The 20,681-nt window shown below is 28.3% G+C and overlaps 2 protein-coding genes across 3 annotated transcripts in view; both read right to left on the bottom strand.

The window, feature by feature from the left end:
• LOC107447357 (zinc transporter ZIP5) overlaps positions 1–1,880 on the bottom strand; it is a 48,067-nt gene extending 46,187 nt beyond the window's left edge. The window contains exon 1 of the mRNA XM_016062243.5: positions 1,228–1,880. The gene's annotated coding sequence lies outside the window, so the exon portion shown is untranslated. The remainder of the gene's footprint in view (positions 1–1,227) is intronic.
• Positions 1,881–11,120: 9,240 nt separating this feature from the next.
• The window catches only part of LOC107447359 (zinc transporter foi), a 44,529-nt gene continuing 34,968 nt past the window's right edge, over positions 11,121–20,681 (bottom strand). For both annotated transcript variants that reach the window (XM_016062245.4, XM_071182432.2), the window contains 6 exons: positions 19,085–19,282; positions 17,518–17,659; positions 15,858–16,121; positions 14,841–14,921; positions 13,239–13,426; positions 11,121–11,771 (listed from right to left, as the gene is read on the bottom strand). In XM_016062245.4, the coding sequence (XP_015917731.1) occupies positions 11,622–11,771; positions 13,239–13,426; positions 14,841–14,921; positions 15,858–16,121; positions 17,518–17,659; positions 19,085–19,282 (1,023 nt within the window). In that variant the 3' untranslated portion in view covers positions 11,121–11,621. The remainder of the gene's footprint in view (positions 11,772–13,238; positions 13,427–14,840; positions 14,922–15,857; positions 16,122–17,517; positions 17,660–19,084; positions 19,283–20,681) is intronic.

Here is a 20,681-nt window from a genome sequence, read left to right on the forward strand (position 1 = left end):
AGTTTTTCTTTTTGCCATTTTTTTCCCAATAAGGTTATCATTTCAACTTTTTGTCACTGTTATGACTAATATGAATTTTTCCTATTATTGAGGGTAAGATGCTTCTAACGTAAATCTCAAAAATATTTCTTAGTTTTTTTTTTTTTTTTTTTTTTTCTATAAACGAAATTGTGCGTATCCAGCTTTTTCTCGGTAGCATTTCAGACCAATTAAACAGGAATCTATTTAATAATTTTATATATCCCTTTAATGGTATCTGTACCAAACCTCATACAAAAAACATTGCTTTCCAAGAATGCTAACAAAGCTATAAGCACAAAAATTTTTTGAAATGATCTATTTCATTTACAACAAAATGCACAAATATAGTTGATTTATGAGATTTACTGAAAACGTACAAAAATAATCTTTTCGTTTCCATAAAAATTTAAAATGCTAAGCTAATAAATCCTATAATTAAAATATCTAATATTACGAGAAACAAGCAATATTGTTTTCTTTTCTTTATTTTTCATAAAGACTATCTCGAAGTATGCTATAAATTCATTATTTGAAATGGTTACTGAAAACGCACAAAATCATCTATCCATTTTCTAACACAAACTTTAAAATTCAAAAAAAAAAAAAATGAAATAAAATAAAATTCAAAAAAAACATACGAGCATACAATTTAGTAAAATAACAAAAGATTATATATATTTTTCAATACCTAAGAAATAAATTAAAAAAAATCAATAAAGATTGAAATCGCATTTTTCTAGTTTTAAAATAAATTTTCGAACATTAGGAGAAAAAAAACTTCAGAATTGGAAAAAGCTATCTAATCTTTATTAACAAATCAATAACTTAGCTTAGATAAAAACGACAGAAAGCTTACCCTGTTACTTGAAATATTTAACGAAATCGATTAAAAATTAAACAAACAAAGCAACTAATTTTAAATTGAATATTCCCGTAACCAAAGAAAATTTGAAGAAAATTAGGCATTAAATAAACTAAACAAGTTCTAAAAAATAATTTCGTGATCATAAATTAATCTAATAATTTAATCTTGTTTATTAATTAATTCAATACACTCTTTAGCAAAAAGTTTTAATTTTTAGACACAATTTACTAAATAAAAATGAGCAGAAACTAAACATATAATATAAACAAAATATGTTTTGTGATAATTTCGGGTACAGTTCTTAACTTAAAAACAAAATGAATTAAAATAAAAGAACTTACCAGTGAAAACGTAGAAAATGTATTATTTACTTCAACGATAGATTCTACTCCTTTCAAATCCAATCGGCAATTTTTTTTAACAGGCAGACAAGAAGCAGGAAGAAGAAAGAAGAAAAAAAAAGAATAATTACGTTAAGTATAAATATCGACAGTAATATTATCAATCGTAAATATTATGAAAGTTCGTGACATCAGTTCAAAGAAATAAATCGTCGAAGTTGTAGTTAATCAAAATTTCTGATCAAGATATCGTTTTCACACTTGTTCGAATTTAACAGTTCGTACTCTGAATTAACCGGTATCAATTATAAAATTATATTTTAAGAACAGAGTTTAAGAACTTAAACTGTTTCAAAATGTAAACTTTATCTAACTAATCATGTTGCAAACATACAAAAAGCTGTTCTAAAAATTCCAAAGATCGTTTTCTATAGGCAAGATGTTTATCGATTCATTGAGCAACCATCAACAATGCCACTTATCACAATAATCTTTTCTTTTGTAACAACAAAAACCAACTTTCCTATCAATACACAGCTCGTAGAACTGAATGTTTACAAATTATTCCAAGTTGACAATCAACTGGTTTTCAAGAATCTTTGAGAATGCCTGCTCTAAATGCATGCGTCATGAGCTTAAGAACAAAAAAGTGTGCGGTAGGCCTTCATTTTTATGGAAACTGTCTCGAGAAAGACCAAGGTTAGAGTTCGCAGAGGCGTGGTTCACTTTCATCATGTTCTTTTTTTTTTTAGAAAAGAAAAAAAAACTCTTACTTTAAAGTTATTTTACTAGTTTGCATAGTGATGACAAGTCTTTATAATTATTACCTTTAATAATGATCAGAAAAAGATTCTGTAGTCTTAAAAAGTATGATAAAATAGATGATAAAAAACATTTTCCATGCACAATATTACGCCTGATTGTATGCATGTAAGTTAAACATATATTTTTAGGGTTTTTTCGGTGAACGTCTTTATTTTTTATTTTTTAACTTAGGAACCACAGTATGAAAATTGAGACATTTCTTTCTGCCATTGAGTATGGCAGAATATTGAAAATTCTGCAATACTCAATGGCAGAAAAAAAATATCTCAATTTTTAAACAATATTGAAAATATTGAAATTTTTTAAACAAACAATGAATATAGTTTATTTTATAGTTAAACGATTCATAGTTAAATATCATAGTTAAACGATTAACATGGTTTATTTTACTTCCAAGCTAAAACTGGTGTTTAAGGAGCTTCGAGTCTCGGTAATAATTTTCCAAAGGGAAAAAAAGCTAGCTGAACCCTTTTAGTAATTCCTTCTCAATGAACATTATAATCCGTTTATCGTTAAGCTAACCCTAGAAAGTTTTCATTTGTTTTTGTTTTTTTCAATCAAGCAGGTAGATTTTATTAAAATTATCTTCCGCCGATCCCTTTTAGGTATGTTTTTTAAATAAGCAATCATTTTCATAATCTTAAGTACACTGTTTGGTTTGAGTTTGGTAAAATGTCCTCTATTGTGAGTTCTAGTGCCATTCAATTTCATCTTATCTTTCCTCCTACTAAAAAAATTTGTGCTTGTGCCACGTTTCGCAAAAATCATTCCCTGCTCCTCTGTATTCTGGATTCAATGTTCAATTAATTATACACGCATACAATACATAAGGGTTGAAAGTTTGGATTGGCATATGGATAGACTTTCAAAAGTCTGCACAGTGGGCCAGCATCTAAGGTTTCGTGGCCAAAATTAGTATTTCGATAAAATTTGTTTCAAAATTTGGGGGTTTTTATTTAGGGTTTTTTATGTTTAGGTAAATTGAATTCATAGTTGAAATTTTGAAATACACTAAAAATACCCACACAAAAAAAACAAAATGGCGATTGAAATATGGCAAGCAAAAATTAAAAAAATAATATAGTACGTTTAAATAAGTAAATATAGCAATGAAATTATAATAATTTTCGTAATTTTATATTGAAAATGAAAAGCAAATTTTATTTTCGAAGTAATATTACAAAATAACGCAAATTAATTACAAAGTAACGCGAAAACATGCAAAAAGAACATACCTTTTTTTTTTTCGGTATATTTAGTCTACCTTTGCAATATGGGCAAAATGGGGCAGGTTTTTTCGAAAGAAGAAGTATCAAAGAAGACAATAAAAAAAAAGTTTAGCTAATTACCTTGTGGAACTTTTTGGAACTTAGTTTCGAAAGTCATTCAAACATTGTAAAATGTCAAATGATAAGATAAAAACTTTAGGTTTGTCAAGAGCATTAACTAATCCAACAAATTGAAAAATTGGACTAAAATTTCAGACTAATTACTCTGATAAAAATGTAACAGTAAGGTAAAATTTCTATATATATTTCTGAAATAAAAATTTAAAAGTTACATTTCAAAAACATTTAACATATTTTTCATTACATTGTACTTTCGTCGGTCCAAAAAGTAAATTATAATGTTTGGAATGGTTTTGAATACTTAATTTGGGCTATATTAAAACTACCTACACATATTTTAGTTGAAAATTTAATTTTTGACTTTTGGCCAAAGATCGCGTCTTCTGGCCCACAGTGGTCTGTATCGAAACACTATATACAATTTCACATTACAAATTTTAAGTGGCCGGGAATATTAATTTAATAAGTTTTGATTCATTTAGATAATTAAGGCTGAAAAGTGGTCAACAAACTACGGCTTGCAATCCTCACGCGGGGCTTTTACGTGTTTTAAGAGAGGATTGAATTTCGAGTACCTGGGGGAGCGATAGGGATGCCTGAAGAGTTTCTCTGGCCGCTAACCTAATGAAATACGATTCGAGGACATCTGGTTTTTTAATTCTTGTATTAAAAAGGAAATAAATATTGCTCAGTGCTACAATGCTTCTTCAAGGTTTTCTATATACATATGTGGGCGCATGTGCTTATTACAAAGACGGCTTAGCCTTAAGTTGAAGAACAGATAGCACAAATTAGAGAAGAACATCGCAAAAATATTTCCAGAGTTACAGCGGGATTCGTACCCACTACTTCCACGTTACAGAGCTTTTGGAGAATCGGCGAGTCCATTCGGCCAAGGAAAATTCGTTATTTATTATTTTTCCTTAATAAAACAAATTTCAGCTACAAAGCCGTACATATACATAAACCTATATATATATGTATCAAAAATATGCATACACATACGTTTTTGTCTTACATGTCTACTGTATTTTGACACCTTTTATGTTTCCGTTAAATAGTTGGTCAGGAATAACCTAGCTGGTTGAGCATTTGCGCTATGTCCGAAAGGTCATGAGTTCGATCTTCGCCAGCCGAAGACTCCCCATGTCCAAAATGCACTCTAAATCTGTCTGATGCACACTAAATCTGTCGGGGTCACAAAATCCTCCAAGTTCCCATAAAAAATCAATACCTCTGGGAGTTCTTAATTAGAGATTAATCATGTTCTGGTTCAGGTCAAAATTACGATCAAATGATGGATGGTTGGTGTGTGAATGTGTCCTCCCTGTAAAACGGGACATGACAAATACATGTTGTCTTCGGATCATCCTAAGGGATGTTTTCCAGACCGTCGCCAATAGCCCATTATGCAGCTCAAGAGCGACGTAAGTAAATGCACCGTACCGTTAAGTATTTAAAAAAAATTTTCATTCAATAAAATAAAATAAAAATGCGTTAAAAATGTCTGATAACAGGCCGTCCAAATATTACGTAGGCATGTAAATAAATCGTTATTTATCTTAAACAAATAGGATTGTAGAATTATGCATGCAATAAATGAGAATAAAAATTAAATCAAAATCTCCATTTCTCAATACTGCAATGCTATTGCTACATACTCATATGCAGACTTTTGGTCGCATTACAAAGAAGGCATATAAAACCTTGTTAAATTGAAGAACAGATAACTCAAATTTAAGAAGAACACCGCAAAGATATATTTCCAGAATTAAAAAAGGATTCAATTCCACTACATCCATTGCAATTGATTTACATTGCATTCACTTAATTCTCTGTTTATTCCAAAAAAGTTATATATATATATATATATATATAATTTCTCATGCGAGTCTTTCTATATTAACTAATAAGCTTGGAACATATGTTTCTTATCAAGTTTAAGATGTAGAAGTCGGTCTCTCACAAAGAGTCATTAAAAGTCAAGATGAACCAGATAAGGCCAGATAAACCATTCTTTTCTGAAGTCAATGGGCAATAATTCGTAAATAAAGTACGCATTAAGATAGTCCCAGAAACTTTCCACCGTCAGAGTGGCGATATCCTTTCAGCGAATCAAAATCTCTAAATTTTATCAATTGAATGACGTTTCATTGAGATAAGAAGATCCTTGCAACCACTTCCTCTCAGAATCTCCCTTTAAAATCTCGGGACAGCCAAAAATGCTTGTCTTTTTTCATATTTCTATGGCTAGATAAATCTGGGCCAAATCCAAACAATCCCTGCAATGGGGAAAGCATCAATGTAAATACCCCACGAACACTGTTTTCAATACTTAATATAACGTAATAAAATGCCTTTTTATCGAAATCAGCCTAAGTCTCTTAATTTATCTAGCCTTTAAGGGCATAACACTACACACACACACACACACACACATATATATATATATATATATATATATATATATATATATATATATATATATATATATATATATATATATATATATATATATATATATATATATATATATATACATATATATATATATATATATATATATATATATATATACATATATATATATATATATATATATATATATATATATATATATATATATATATATATATATATATATATATATATAAACAAGAATGTATTTGAAACTGAAAAGCTTTATTAAATTAAGTGCAGAGCTCTGTTTTACATTGTAAAGTGAAAAATCGAGAAGCAAATTTCTAAAACATTGATTTGGTTAGGAAACTCAGAATTTTACTTACAATTCAAAAGAAATTTGAGCCGTTTGAATAAATGAATCAACTTATCAATTTTGCAATCGTTTATTCAACGTTGAATAAACTTTGATAAAAACATTATTGTTGGGATGGAACGCGAGTAGTATTTATAATCATAATAAAACCTCTATCTTTGGTGAAAACTCGTCCTGCTTACATACATACACATTTCGACTCTTTAACTGCATTTTAAAATGGTTTACCGTTGTTATAATCAAACTAACCTTTTTCCCCCTAATATAATGCATAATTCATAATACTGAACATAACATTGTGACACTTTCATGTGCACGTATAATAAAATTTTGAATTAATGGCTTTTCCTTTGTAAGAGTGACAATTATTGTTGCATGGTCAGTTGGTTTCAGAAAAAAAAAAAATTATGAACACATAATTTACATCATGACTATTTTTTTAATTAGAGTATGGCCCCCATTGTTTTACCTGAACATAAAAGGACCTTCAAACAAAAAAAATTCCCCCCCTCATATGCCAGTCATTTACTCTCTTTTCAAATCTTCCGTAGACATGTTGACATTGACTATCTGGTTCATTAATTTGATTTACTTTATTTAAAAGAATCCTCGAGTGGACAAAAACAAGTTACGTGAGAAAAATTTCGTCTAAAAATTAATATGCTTTCGGTGTTTTTCCAAATGATATTCAAAAAGAAGAACATAGTTGGATTAAATTATAACCATTGTATTTACCGCATCAACTTGACATATTACACTATATTTCATTGTTGCATCATCTTACTCATCATTGCAGAATTAGCACTTACAACATCAGCCTGCTAAGGAGTGGTCAAATTAAACAGTCAAGAAAGTTATTTCAAAATTCGTACTCATTTAATCCTTTACCGTCCAGCCAAGGTCAGTTAATTGTCCCAACATCTTAATAGAACCGAGAATTCAGCTTAATCCTTGGAAAAAATTGGAGTTAGATAAACTTCGTTTAAGTTTGAAGTAATTATTTTAGCCGAAAAACAATATCATGAAATGTTGATTATTTTATACATTTTTATTAACTTGCTTTCGTGTGTTTAAAGGTTGGAATATATCAATCAATATTTCGACCAATTTCGGCTTGCTACAGCTCTCTAATCTCTACTGTACTTCCACAACTGAAGTTCCAATCATTATCTGATCTCAGATTTTCTAAACAAAATTTATCACCAATGGTAATTCGGAATTGACTATTTTTAACGATAACTTCGAACGATAGCTCTATTCATGCGCATTTCTCTGCGTGTTTTGCACAAAATAAAGCTTTCTTTTTTTTAAATTTTATATTCTTTCAATAATCCTATAATAATCTTAATACTATATCCATAATTTCAATAATACATGGGAATTTTCAGAGAATATGTCGTCCATATTTTTTATGAAGGAATTTTAAATAAAATCCCTTTTTTCATAAATTTTTAAAAAATGTGCAAAATATCCGTTCTGCTTTGTTAGTTTGACACTGGAATCTGCCTGTGTTGCACTAAAATATACTATGTCACAAATGTTCTTTAAGCATTTGCAGTCAACACATGAGTGAGGCTTTCCAAGAATGGTAGCCCATATTTTAATATGAATTCTGTTTCAAAGATTTCTCCTCCTTCAAAAAATCTTAAAAAATAAGTTCTTCAATCCTCCTAAGTCCCGCAGTGGACTGGTCGTTAAGACACGGTTCCCAGTAGAACACCGATGTCAAACATCACTGGCTGCTGTCAGTAAGCGGGTGGGTGACCACTTTAATCAGCCTAAGTATGGACCGAGGGTTCGATCCTCGCTAAACTGTTCTACCGTGAAGTGCTCGACTTCGGATGCAGGTCGCCGGGCTATCAAAGCAGAGGAGCCATCCCCTCTGCAGAGGATCAAAATTGCGATGGCATGTCTTCGGATCATCCTCAGAGATGTTACCCAGACCGTCGCTAATAGCCCCTTGTGCAGCACCAGTGCTACGTAAATAAAGTACTGACCTACCTCCCTTTAATTGAGTGAAATTTCATTCCTTTTTCTTTGAATGAATCTTGCGTTTTGTGAGCGAGAATCACACTCGGAAACAACAGCAGCACTGAGTTTGCTTTGATATCAGTTGTTATTTTCTGAAATAAATTCAAAAAAAAAAAAAAAAGAAACACAATTGTTAATGTTCTATGGGAACCAATAAAACATTATACATAGATTAAAAAAAATGGGATAAATTTCATTTTGCAATAAAATTTCTTTTTAAAATGAATGCTAAAGAGGCTTGCGTGTCAATTACGAGAGTTGCGTATTTAAGAGTAAATAAAGGTATTTTAAAAATAACCCTTGAATATTTTTAGTCATACATAGGTATTTTCAGAGTATATGGCACCCATATTTTAATATGAAAATTTATAAGCGAGTCCACCATTTTAAAAAATTTAAAATAATTCGGAAAGCGTCCGTTCCACTGTTTACGTCGATACATACGCTGGAATTTATTTATTTCGGACTTTTAAAAATATTCTTTAAATGTTTTGAGTCCATACATGTTTTAATAGAAAACCCAGTTTTAAGAAAATCACGTTTTTCAAAAAAAAATTTATATGACCCTTTTAATGTTTTTTTGATATATACTGGAGTTAGCGTATAGTGTACAAGGTAAAACTATTTTTGATAGTTTTTCCATTCGTATTGTAGTGGTTTACTGGAAATTCTGTTTTCCAAAATTATAGTTCTTATTACCACAGATTTAATAAAAGTACAAAGCTTAAAAATAAATTTTACCGACTCAAGAGTTTTTATGTCATGCTCTAGGGTATCATAATAAAACTACCAAATTTTACCACATTTACTACCAAACAGTATGGTAATGAAATCATATTTTATTGTCAATTTTACCAAAGCACTGTATTAAAAATTACTGTGGTTTTTGTTGTTCCCTTAGATCCAGAAACACAGTAAATTTTACAATATTCAGGTAGTTCTGACCAGACATTTTATCTCAGAATAAAATTTTCCACATTTTTTCGCAACAATTAAGTTTTAGTATTTTTTTATTTTTAATAAGTGCGTTCTTATGAGGAAAATTCAGCATTTTTTATTGCTGCTGGAGTTCCTATTAAATAACATCGAATTTACCACTGCCATTTAATATAATTATCGAAATAACATAACATTAGAACACATTTAACTTATTGTTTTCTGATGTTTGGAGTTCATTCAATGAAATATAACAAATATTAAAACTATTATTTATTACTATTTTTATGAATTATTATTTTTTTTTCTTGCATTAGCGTGTTCTTAGAAGGAGAAATTAATACTTTCTTTTACTGCTGAAATTCCTTTTAAACAAGATTGAATTTATCACTGCCATCAAACGTATCGAAATACCATATTTCTTAAATGTTTTCTAATGTCTAGGGTTTATGTTAAGGGACTGCGGAACCAGGGGTAACTGATTGATTTGAAAAATTCTTGATTTCAAATATCACAGCGAACAGAAGAAGAAAAAAACGGTGTAACAGTATAAAAAAAAGTTAAAAGGAAGATTAATAATTCACAGGTAAACAGCTTCTTTTACTAATTTCATTTTAATTTTAAAACAATTCGAATTATAAAGTTAAAATTGCAAATTCGAATTCTTGATAGTCAATTCGTGAGGTTTTGATTATTTAGACTAATATTTATGTATATATATTTATATATACAAACACAAGGAGAGAGCACCCCCCCCCCAACTTTTTAATCCTTATATATAGGGCGCTCCTTAATCACATCCTTATATTTTTATAGTTAGAATATTTGTCAAAAATAAAGGCAAAAAAGTACACAAGCTAAGGGATCATAAATCAATATCTAATAGAGGAAAAAACAATGATACTAATAAAATCTATCGTATCAAGATGGGATGAAAAACATCAAAACCAATTTAATTGCTCCATGAAACATGGAGGTGTTCCTAATAATCATCTTTTAACCCTTTTTTTTTCACCTTTGAAATAAAAGTAATCTATTTCCCGATCGCACAATCCATCAATTAAAAATTTTATGACACGATTACTGTATAGTAGATTGGAATCGATCATTTGTAAAATCAGATGAAAGATATGAAATAATCACTGAATCTTGTTATTAATAGAATATGAAATTTATTACTTTTTGATAAATTATAAAAGAAGGAGGATGAAATTTATTCAACTAACAGGACGCTCATAAAATGTAAATCGGCCGAAGTTATCAAAAATAAAAATTACACTGTAAAATAAATTAGAATCTGCTTACTTTCTTTTATTATCTACTATTTTTATTAATTGGAATAACATATGATATTTTATTTATTACTTAAACTATTATTAAATAAACTATTTATCATCGGCAATCATCCAATGCATAGCACACATGGCACAAAATATATTACCAATTAAATCTATTCAGTTGAGAAAAATTTTAAACTTTTAAGTTAATTCCAAGTCTTCAGATGTGGATTTAATTGTTTTATCCCCATCACTGTCAAATTTAGTGGTTAATAAAGATTTGATGAGGACCATGGAGGAAAAATCCAGAAATCCAGATTTTTCCATCCCTGTTATGCAATAACAGGGATACACAGTCATCCCTGTTATATGCAATACTTTTATATTTAAACATATATGCAATTGGTTTTTATTTAAGAGATATTTTATATACTTCCTATTCATATTTATTTTTAACGTATTGTATTACAATGTTAACAATTGACACATGAATGTAAACAAGCGCAAACCAGTTTCAGCGGCGTATAAACAATAAAGCTGTACAGTAGCAACTGATAACTAAGATTTTACATAGTATCTTACAGTGCGTTTAATAATTCGGCCACGGACTGTATTTTTAAATAATTACATTAGAGTTGAATTGTTAAAATTGATATTAAAATCAATGAACACATGTTTAAGTATTAAAAAACAACAGTATGAAAATTCATAATTGATTTATTTACATAGTGAGATTCATAACAATGAGATACAAAAACAACCATGTCATAACCAACAAGATAGAAAGTATGTTGCAGGTTGCCCGGAAAACAGAGCAAATAATCCACTTTTCAAATGTTATTAAAATTAGATCACACGTCATTCCAATACATTATTAATACTGCTAGGCTGCTTCATAAACACATTTAAGTACTTAAATGCACAAACAAAAAACAAAACTAAGCAAAAAAAATGCATCAATAAAATTAAAAAAAATAATAGTAAAAGCTTGCAAAAACAAAATGAGAAACCCATGCTTTTAATATTAATAAAAAAAATGGCAGTTAGGTTTTTCAAATAAAAAAAAAATGTCAAAAATGTATATAAAAAAATAGTGTTGTTTTTGACATAGGAGCAAAAGGAAGAAAAATCTTGTAGAAGTCTGTCGAAGTTGAGGAAGCCAAGGGTTTGAAGTTCATAAATGCTATCACATTTTTATCATCAGCTACTAAACAACGAATGAAGTTCTGCTTCATAAAGTGCAATAAGTAGCATGACGCTAACACCTATAAATATGCCCAAAACTTGGACAATTAGAGTTGTGATGGTTCCAATTCCTGGAGTATTGGCAGGAATTGTCAATTCGGGAAGCTAAAATACAAAAATATAACAATTATTTTTAATAATATCTCAGAAATATTAACAGTTAAAAATACAAAAATGTTTGCACACAAATTATAAATTTGATTGATTCTAAAATTTAGCTATTTAAATTTGAAACATAAATTTCACCTTAAATATTATTATTATATCATGCATAGCAAAGACTCAGATTTTTTTAAACATAAAAGAAATGAAAAACTAACCCATAAACAAATTTTTCGTTTCAATCGCCAAGTTTTTTGAGCTGCACCCTTTTTGGCACATTACCCATTACAAATTATCCAGCAACCAGCTACAGAAAAATTACCTATCCTATTTTACTGAGTAACTTACATCTCCTGAAAATTCTAAATCGGACCTAGTTTAAGTAATCTGTATTTAGATGTAAAAAACTATTTGTTCTGGATTTAATCACAATTTATAATGATAGTTAACTTCAGAATCAGCTCCAATATATCAATGATATCCTATTTATCAAATTAGATAACTAACTATAACCCTGTGCATTAAATGAAACCAAACTAAAGTAATTATTATATAAAAAATTTTTTTTTTACCATATCAAGTACTATATAAAAAATTTAAGTTGATTCAAATTTACAGGGAAGAAAAGAAATATCACGCTCCGTGGTCTTTAGTTCCAATAAATAAAAGGTTTATTTACTTTATTTAATTTTGGGTGGGAGAAAAATTCTAGGTAAGTAAATCGCATCTTGGAAAAAGATTTGATTTTAGGGAAATGCATTTGTTATTTATTACGTTATTTTCATTTATTTTAGTAGGAAAAAAAAGTACAAATGTGTTGGTCTTATTTTATGGATTCCTTTTGAAAAAATAAATATTTTTTTTCTACAAATTATTAGAGGAATGAAATAAAATAATACCAATGAGAAGAAAAACATTAATTTCATAGAAAAGACTAAATAGATATATAAATATAAATTACAGATTAGATTAAAAAAAATAACTAGTTTTAGGCAGATCACACAATAAATTTTAAAACAATTAGAGCAGGTTTGATTGAGCTGGTTCTCACAATTAAATATTTAACATGATTTATCTTAACCATTTAATTTTTCATCAGAAATTTTTATTTTATTTATAATCTCAAATATTAGAATTTGCGAATCAAAACAACAAATAATTTTTTTATTTTACAACAAATAATAATAAAAGATGTTAGAATTAAACACGAATCTCAATAACTGATTACTGTTACTGACAATTCTAAGACTGGTTATTTTCCATGCATGATATAAAAAATGTATAGGTTTTTGTAAAAAATTACAATTTTCCCTGACTATTCACTTATTTTTAGTGTCAAAAAAATCCCCTGACAATTCTAGGTTTTCCCTGTTCTCTCTGAGAGTCCTGTTACAGCACCTTTTTGACTGAGCAAAACATTATTCAAAATATTATTACAATATCAACACACTATTTTTATTGAATGCTCACCATATCAACAAGTGCAATGTAAAGAAACATTCCAGCGGTGCCAGCAAATACCCAGTTGATGGCTGAATGAACATTTCCAAGTGTGACACCTATGATCATGCCAATAAAACACAAAACTGAAGAAAGGCCATTATAAAACAAAGCTTGCTTTACTTTCATTCCAGTCTTTAACAGCATTGCAAAATCACCTGAAATAATCCATTTTTAACAAAATAAAATTTTTAGTTTAAAATTTTGATAAAAAAATTTTCAAGATTTGAAATAAAATTACTAAATTATTTAAATAATTTTATTGACTGACTGCCATCACAAAATATAAAAAATACAGTGGATTTTACAATAAAGTAAAAATTTTGGGCCAACTATTGAGCAACATATAAAAAAATTCTCAAATAAATAAATTTTTTTAGGAATTTTTATAATTAATAATAAGTATTAAAATACAAAAACTATATCATTTTAATGACTGCACACTTAATTTTTATTGTGAATATTTTAATTCTATATTCATAATTTAATAAAAAAAGATAAATTTGTAATTTTTTACAGTCACAATTAATAAGTTAAAAAATTTAACAAAAAATTGTCTTTTAATATATTTTCTATGTGAGGACCATTTTATTCTTTCGAAATATTGGCACTTTCAAAGCAATAAACTGAGTAAAAAATCTGAGTAAACACATTTTTCAGAAGAGACATTTTTAAGGTACACAAAGACCAAGAAAAATGATCAAAAATCAAGTATAGTTTGTCTAAAGTAAGAACTCCCCTAGCCATTCGTCTGGACCCGCGGCGGTGACTATGGTAACGAGGCATAACTATTTCAAGTAGGGGTTTGTGGTCATTGTTTAGGATAGGAAAGAAAGAGAATCTTTTTCGTTGGTCTACTGTGTTAGCCTAGAGTGAAGAGAAGCTACCCTCCCTGAAAAGCGCTATACTTGTTTCCATAGCAACAGATGGCATCAGACTTTGTGGCGAGGGGAGTTTTTACCATAGACCAACTATAAAGTTCATAGCTATTTGTTTTTAAGTATTTGAAGGACATTTTGATAAAATATTTTTCTTCCCTCTCATTTTAAGAGAATTTCAAAAGGATATTTACATAATTACATCCGCAAGTCTTCATAATATATTCTCACAACATTCAAATTGATTAATTATAATAAAAAACTTTACACACAGATTTTAAAACATTTTTAAATTAAAAAAAGTAGAACAAAAACATTATATATTTTCAACATCATGTTTGAACATCCATTAAATAATGGAAAGATTGTTTCAATTAAAAAAATAGTAGCATAATGCATTACTTTTCTTAAATAGAAGAAAATATTTCATAGTGAAGTACATTTAAATTATTGAGTTTTTCAATTTGTTTCTACATTTTAAGTAATTTTGTTAAAGCATTAATATTTACTTTTAATTAATATATTTCCAAAAACAAAATTTCTAAATTTTACAGAAAATATTATACTAACTTAATCTCATGCTTACAATATAAACATTTAGAATTAACAATAAATTTATACTAAAAAGGAATTGATGTATATAGAGTCCTGTGGAGAATGAAAAATATTTTTTTAATGAAAAAAAAAAGTTTACCTAGTTCATGAGGAAGTTCGTGGCAAAATACAGCAACAGTTGTGCTTATTCCACCAGCAGTACCGGAAGCAAATGCAGCACCTAAAACATTAACTTATTTAGAATATAGTTTAATTGAATTGACGAGGTCAACAGATATTTCGAAATTCAAATGTACGAGAAACAAAATTTCTAAACGATATTGTAAGGAATTATTATTATGAAATGCTAGATATAACAGGCAGTTTACAAATAAAAAAAATAAAATAAAATCTCTGAATATCAATGATAAAATAAAATATTTAAGTGGCATGTGTCTTAAACTTCATAAGTTTTTATTAATTGCAATAAATAGATCAAAATAATAAATCTTAATTTATATGTTATTGCTGAAGTGCAGAAATCAGTTATTATTATGAGTTATCAGTTATCTAACCAACAAATAGATTAACTAGGACGATATGTCAAAATGCTAAAAATTATTTCATTTGCTGAATTTCCTAAGTAATAAACTACCTAGACAATCTGCGCATTACCTACTAAGCAGTTGGTATAGTAAAAATAAGATCTTTGCTGGAACAGTAATGTTTTTTTTTTAATAATGTAATTCTTTTTTAGCTACCTAAAACAAATCTAGTTACCACAACTAATTAGTTGAGAGAATTTAATTAGTAATTACTTTGAAAACTATAATACCAAGAATCAAAGGGTTTAAAATATCATAACAATATTTGAGAAACAGTGTTTTTTATTTTTTGATATCAAAAGAATCAAGTCGAAACAAGCAACAAATTAGTTGATAAAATAAGATAAACAATCTTCTTATTTTTAATGATACAGTTAGACTGTTAACGTGTCCATTACCTAGGTAAAACTCTCAATTCAGCCCTTAAATCAGTTAATCTGTAGATTAGCTAAGAAATGTGCACATTAACAGCATTCAAGTTTTAGCAGGAAACAGTTACCTATAGTTTATGAAGTCATTGCACAGATTTGTACTAATTGTTGATACTGACATTAAAAAAAAATAGTGCTTACCAATAGCTAATCCATCACAGAAATTGTGCAAGCCATCCCCTAAGATAACCATCCATGCAACTGCAGAGACTGACTGTGGTATCTCATGGGTATGAGCATGTGCATGACCATGGTGGTCTGATACAATTACTGAACTTTCTGAGTCAGGGCGATATGAAACGGTTGCTTCAGGTTCAAGACTGAAACTTGATCTGCCATGAAATCCTACTTCATGGATGGATTGATTAGAACCTTTCTTTGAGGGAGATGGTTCTGTAGGGAGCACTGCCACAGGAAAAATATTAGTTAATTATTTTTTGAAAGAATCTTTGCAATAAAGATAAAACATTTTTTTAAAAAATTACATACACTGAAAGTATTAAAACAATTATTTCATTTTATTTTATGACCATTGTTGAAGAGCCAATCCAATTTCTCAGGTTTACGACTACTAATGTTTAACTCCACAGCCTTGCAATTTTGAACTCAACCCTGAAGACAAAGGAACTTCCGGATCTATAGGGAGAAAATTGCCTTTGTGGAGAACTTTTTTGCGGGAACTAACACGCATTTGCATTACATGGAGATGAAAACCTCCCATGGTTAGCCTGACGGCAAGGGCACTCTAATCCATGATCTGTCTACCACTGAGAATATTTTACCTCAGTGCAAGCCGGATGCTGAATGTGTATCGACCAGCCATCGCTGGGATTCGAACCCAGTTCACCTCATTGGAAGGTGAATGCTCTATCCCCTGAGCTTTCACAGGCTGCAAAACAATTATTTAAGGAAATCTAAAATATTATGAACAGCCAGTTGTTGATCAAAGGGATCACAGAGACACAATTTTGAGATCAACGGCATAACAGTACGCAGAAAGAAATTATCAATTTTTTTAAAGAAATACCAAAATTTTGTTAATTAAAGTAAAGCACTCCTACAACAGCCAGTTGTCAGAGATAAAGGCTCATTAATTTTAAGATGGGGATTGAACCATAGTTCTACATCGTGACAGCTCAGTACCTTAAATACTCTGCTATTGAAGCTTATATTATTTTATTAAGAAACACAACAATTATTAAAAATATACAATTGTTTTAATACTATAAACAATAATAAGTATCACTCTCAGGTCAAATATTGTTTCAATGTGGTACTGATAATGATAAATAGATATTGTTTTTTAAACAGTGATCAAAACAGACTTTTAAGTTAAACAAATCTATTCTATTGTTAATTAGTTTAAATTTCTATTCTATTCCATGTCTCTTAATAGTTTTCACACTTAAAGCTAAGAAACTTGCAGATTTACGAAAGCAGATAACAGACATGATACATCAGTAGGATTTTAACATTTTTAAAAAATATATATTTTCTTCCTTCTCAAATTACAACTTTTTTAAAATTTTGGTTTGCCTCTGAATAAATGTAATAAATCAAATAAAACTGTTTTGAACTTTGAAAATAAGTTGTTCAATTACTAGGTATGTTGAATATGTTCAATTATAAAGTCTAAATCATGAACATCGATAATTAGAAATTAAGTTACTTGTAATCAATGGTTTTGTTATAATTAAATCATGTTTCAACTATTGCATATGGTTTTAAATTCATTAATAATACACTAGGCAGAAAAGTTAATTACTGACAAATATAAGAACAGAACAAGAACATCATTTACTTTGTATAGTTTCTTTTTCATCTTTTTCTCTGATATGATCATAAGAGTTCTTTTTTGGTTGAGCAAGTTTTTCTCCAACACTGCCATTGTTGGCTCCATCTTCTCTTGATGAAGTAAGCATATGTTTAGGATGCCTTGACAACTGGGAAAAAAAGTTTTTTAAATACAGTTGTAGCTAATTTTTTCGAATACAGTTATAGCTAAATTATGCTATTAAAAAATCAAGATTAAATTTTTGAGTTGCAGAATTTTAAAGACAAATGAGATTCTACTTTGTACTGAGCTTAGCTAGCATTTAAATTATTAAAAAAAAAACAAAAAAATTTTAAAAAAAACTTCTTTGGCTAGTTTTTTCTTGATTAAAAAATCTGGGATATTGGAGTGTCCTCAATATCAGTTACACTTGTATGAAAGGGTGCGATTATTAAAAACAAAAATTAATGAACTATTACAAAAGCTCAATTGTTTTGTTCCCTGAAAAGAGATCTAAAATTCATACATTATAATACTACAAAGAATTTCGGCAAAAATATGAAGGAAATTAATAAAACCTCAATCAGAATACTAAAAAGAGTTCAATTGTACAACGGTTAAAAATATTTATTTAAGAAATATATACAATACATTTTTGATATGCTGATTTAAAAAAAAAAAAAAAAAAAAACTAGGAAAAGTTAGAGAATTGAACATAAGTATCAATTCTAACTGTGCACTTAACTTATTTTGTAAATATTATCATTGACATCGCGCATCTAATAATCAAAATAATTTTCTATAAAATATTATAGTAATGCAGAGGCAATAATTCCCTTTTTTTCTTTAATTTGTTATAAAAATGAAATGTTGACATCACATTTTACTTTTAAAAAGTAAAATTTCTTTGTTGAAACTTTTAACGTTTAATTTTTAGATATGTTAACTTAAACAATACGGATATTTTACAAAGGAAATTCATATAGTTGTGGTAAATAATGTATAATTATCCTAATATTTTCTAACAATAATTTGACTTTTCCGTGGATAACGTTATTTATTTATTTTGTCAGTTGCTTTACAGCTAAATAACATATTAAGTAGAGGCAAAAGTCACTTTTGAGTATTAAAAAAATGTCAATTTTTACCTTTACATGAAGAAAAAAATAATTATAATTAAAACCAAGACAGAAATAGTTTACACTTTACAATACATTATGACATTGCAATTTCTCATTTTTTAGTAAAATGGCTTGTTCTTGTTAAAAATTAGCAAAAAATTAAAAGACTTATTATATTGTAAAAAATACCAATCAGTCTGTAACTTTTGTAGACACGTTTGTCCAACAAGCAAATAGTTATTTATGTGGTATTATTTGTGCTTTCTTTACATTGTTTAGCTTTATTTGCAAATGGCAAAAAGTTAACTTTTTTATTCACCTGAAATAGATTTTAAATTTTTAAGACAAGTAGCTTTGATCTCTTTAGATGAAAAAAGGTCAAATCAAATTGAGAAAAATATTAAACCTTCAAAATACAAATGTATTACATACTGAATAGGTATAACGCATTATCGTTCATAAAAGAAATTTACTTTTGATTCTCTCTTTTGTTTTCTGTATGTTGTGACTGCTCCAAGAAGACGCTCAGCAATAAAAAAGAGAAATATTCCAGATAAAGCAGCTAAACCTCTAAAAACTGACTTTTCTTCCATGTGTTTTAGGGAAACCAGTTGATCATGGTGGTCGTGGCTTCCTTTGTGATCATGGCGTACTTGACTATCAAGAAATGCCTGGAACATAAAATATAAGATAATTTAATTTAATAAATAATAACATTAATATATTTTAAAAATTACAACGAAACGTAAGTGCAAACATGTTACTGTGAAAAACCGAAATCTAGAGAGTCTCATTATAATACTTTAATAAAAATAAAAATAAGCTTCATCTGTTGTAAATAACTATTCCTTCTTGAAAGCAAAAATAAAATTTCTAACAGAAAAAAATACCCTTTTTCTTGTTACAAATAGGCACACTCAAACATTTACAAGTACTATAAATTAGAAAACAACTAAAGATTCAATTAATGAAAATAAGATTACTATTACTGTCAAAATTCATAAATGTAAGCTTAACCATGGATGCAAGTTGGAAAAAAGGTCAAGACTGAAAATTGTTTGACTGAAATACCTAACATACACAATACCCCCTCGACATATGCAAACTATCTAAGAAAGCTTTACCATAATACATCAAGTTTAAATACTGTACAAAAAATATTTATTCATCTGTCTTTTGATAAAATAACAACAGGACATAAGAAAGTAGACCAATAACGTAGACCTAAAAAATATTTTTAAGGACAAAAAAAAAAAAATTCCGTCTGCGAGTCAGTCTTGTTTCTGTCATACTTCCGTCCGCGGGCATTTTCGAAAGACGGAAATCCGTCCTGGGGACGGAAGACTTGCACCCATGAGCTTAACTGTGAACACTACAGACGGATGGAATATTCAGAACAATATGATTCAAATGTAGGTAAGTAAATTCAACATTAATTCATTGAAAAAAATTTAAAGGAAAAATGTTTGTCATTGATCTCAGTATGGAAATGATCTAGTCTCAATAAAGAAAAGTCATTGTACAAAAAATTGCAAGAAAAAATAAAGCACACCTATTTCAAATGATTTATCTCATTAAACCATATTATTAAAACACATAAATTCAATAGTGTTGAACTTTCTTACAATTTCAGTACATTAAAAACAGTCGTTAATAGTATGGTAATAAACAGTATACTTTCAAAGTTAAATAATATTATCCTACTTGGAGATGAATAATATATGGTATTATGGATTGAGTCCTACTAATGTTCAAGCATTTTGAATGATATTAGACATTAATAACAAGATATTATTTTTCATAAATAGCACATTTGGTTTTTGTAAACTTATTAACTTGATTTATTTAGCCTATTTAATCTAGTATTGTTCGCACAATATTCGATTTTGAAACAAAAAGAAATGCCTTAAAACAAGATAAAACATGCATAGTAAAAACAATATTCATAAAATATTAACTATTTTTGCAAGTTCAATTGTATTCTGATAAGTTAAAATTCAGCAAAGTTTACATAAAATTAGAATAAATTGTTAATACCATATTTTTTTTTTAAAAAAATTTCTACTAACT

The sequence above is a fragment of the Parasteatoda tepidariorum genome, chromosome 4, assembly GCF_982258835.1.
Source record: "Parasteatoda tepidariorum strain Cologne lab strain chromosome 4, Ptep-v5.0, whole genome shotgun sequence".
NCBI lineage: Eukaryota > Metazoa > Arthropoda > Arachnida > Araneae > Theridiidae > Parasteatoda > Parasteatoda tepidariorum.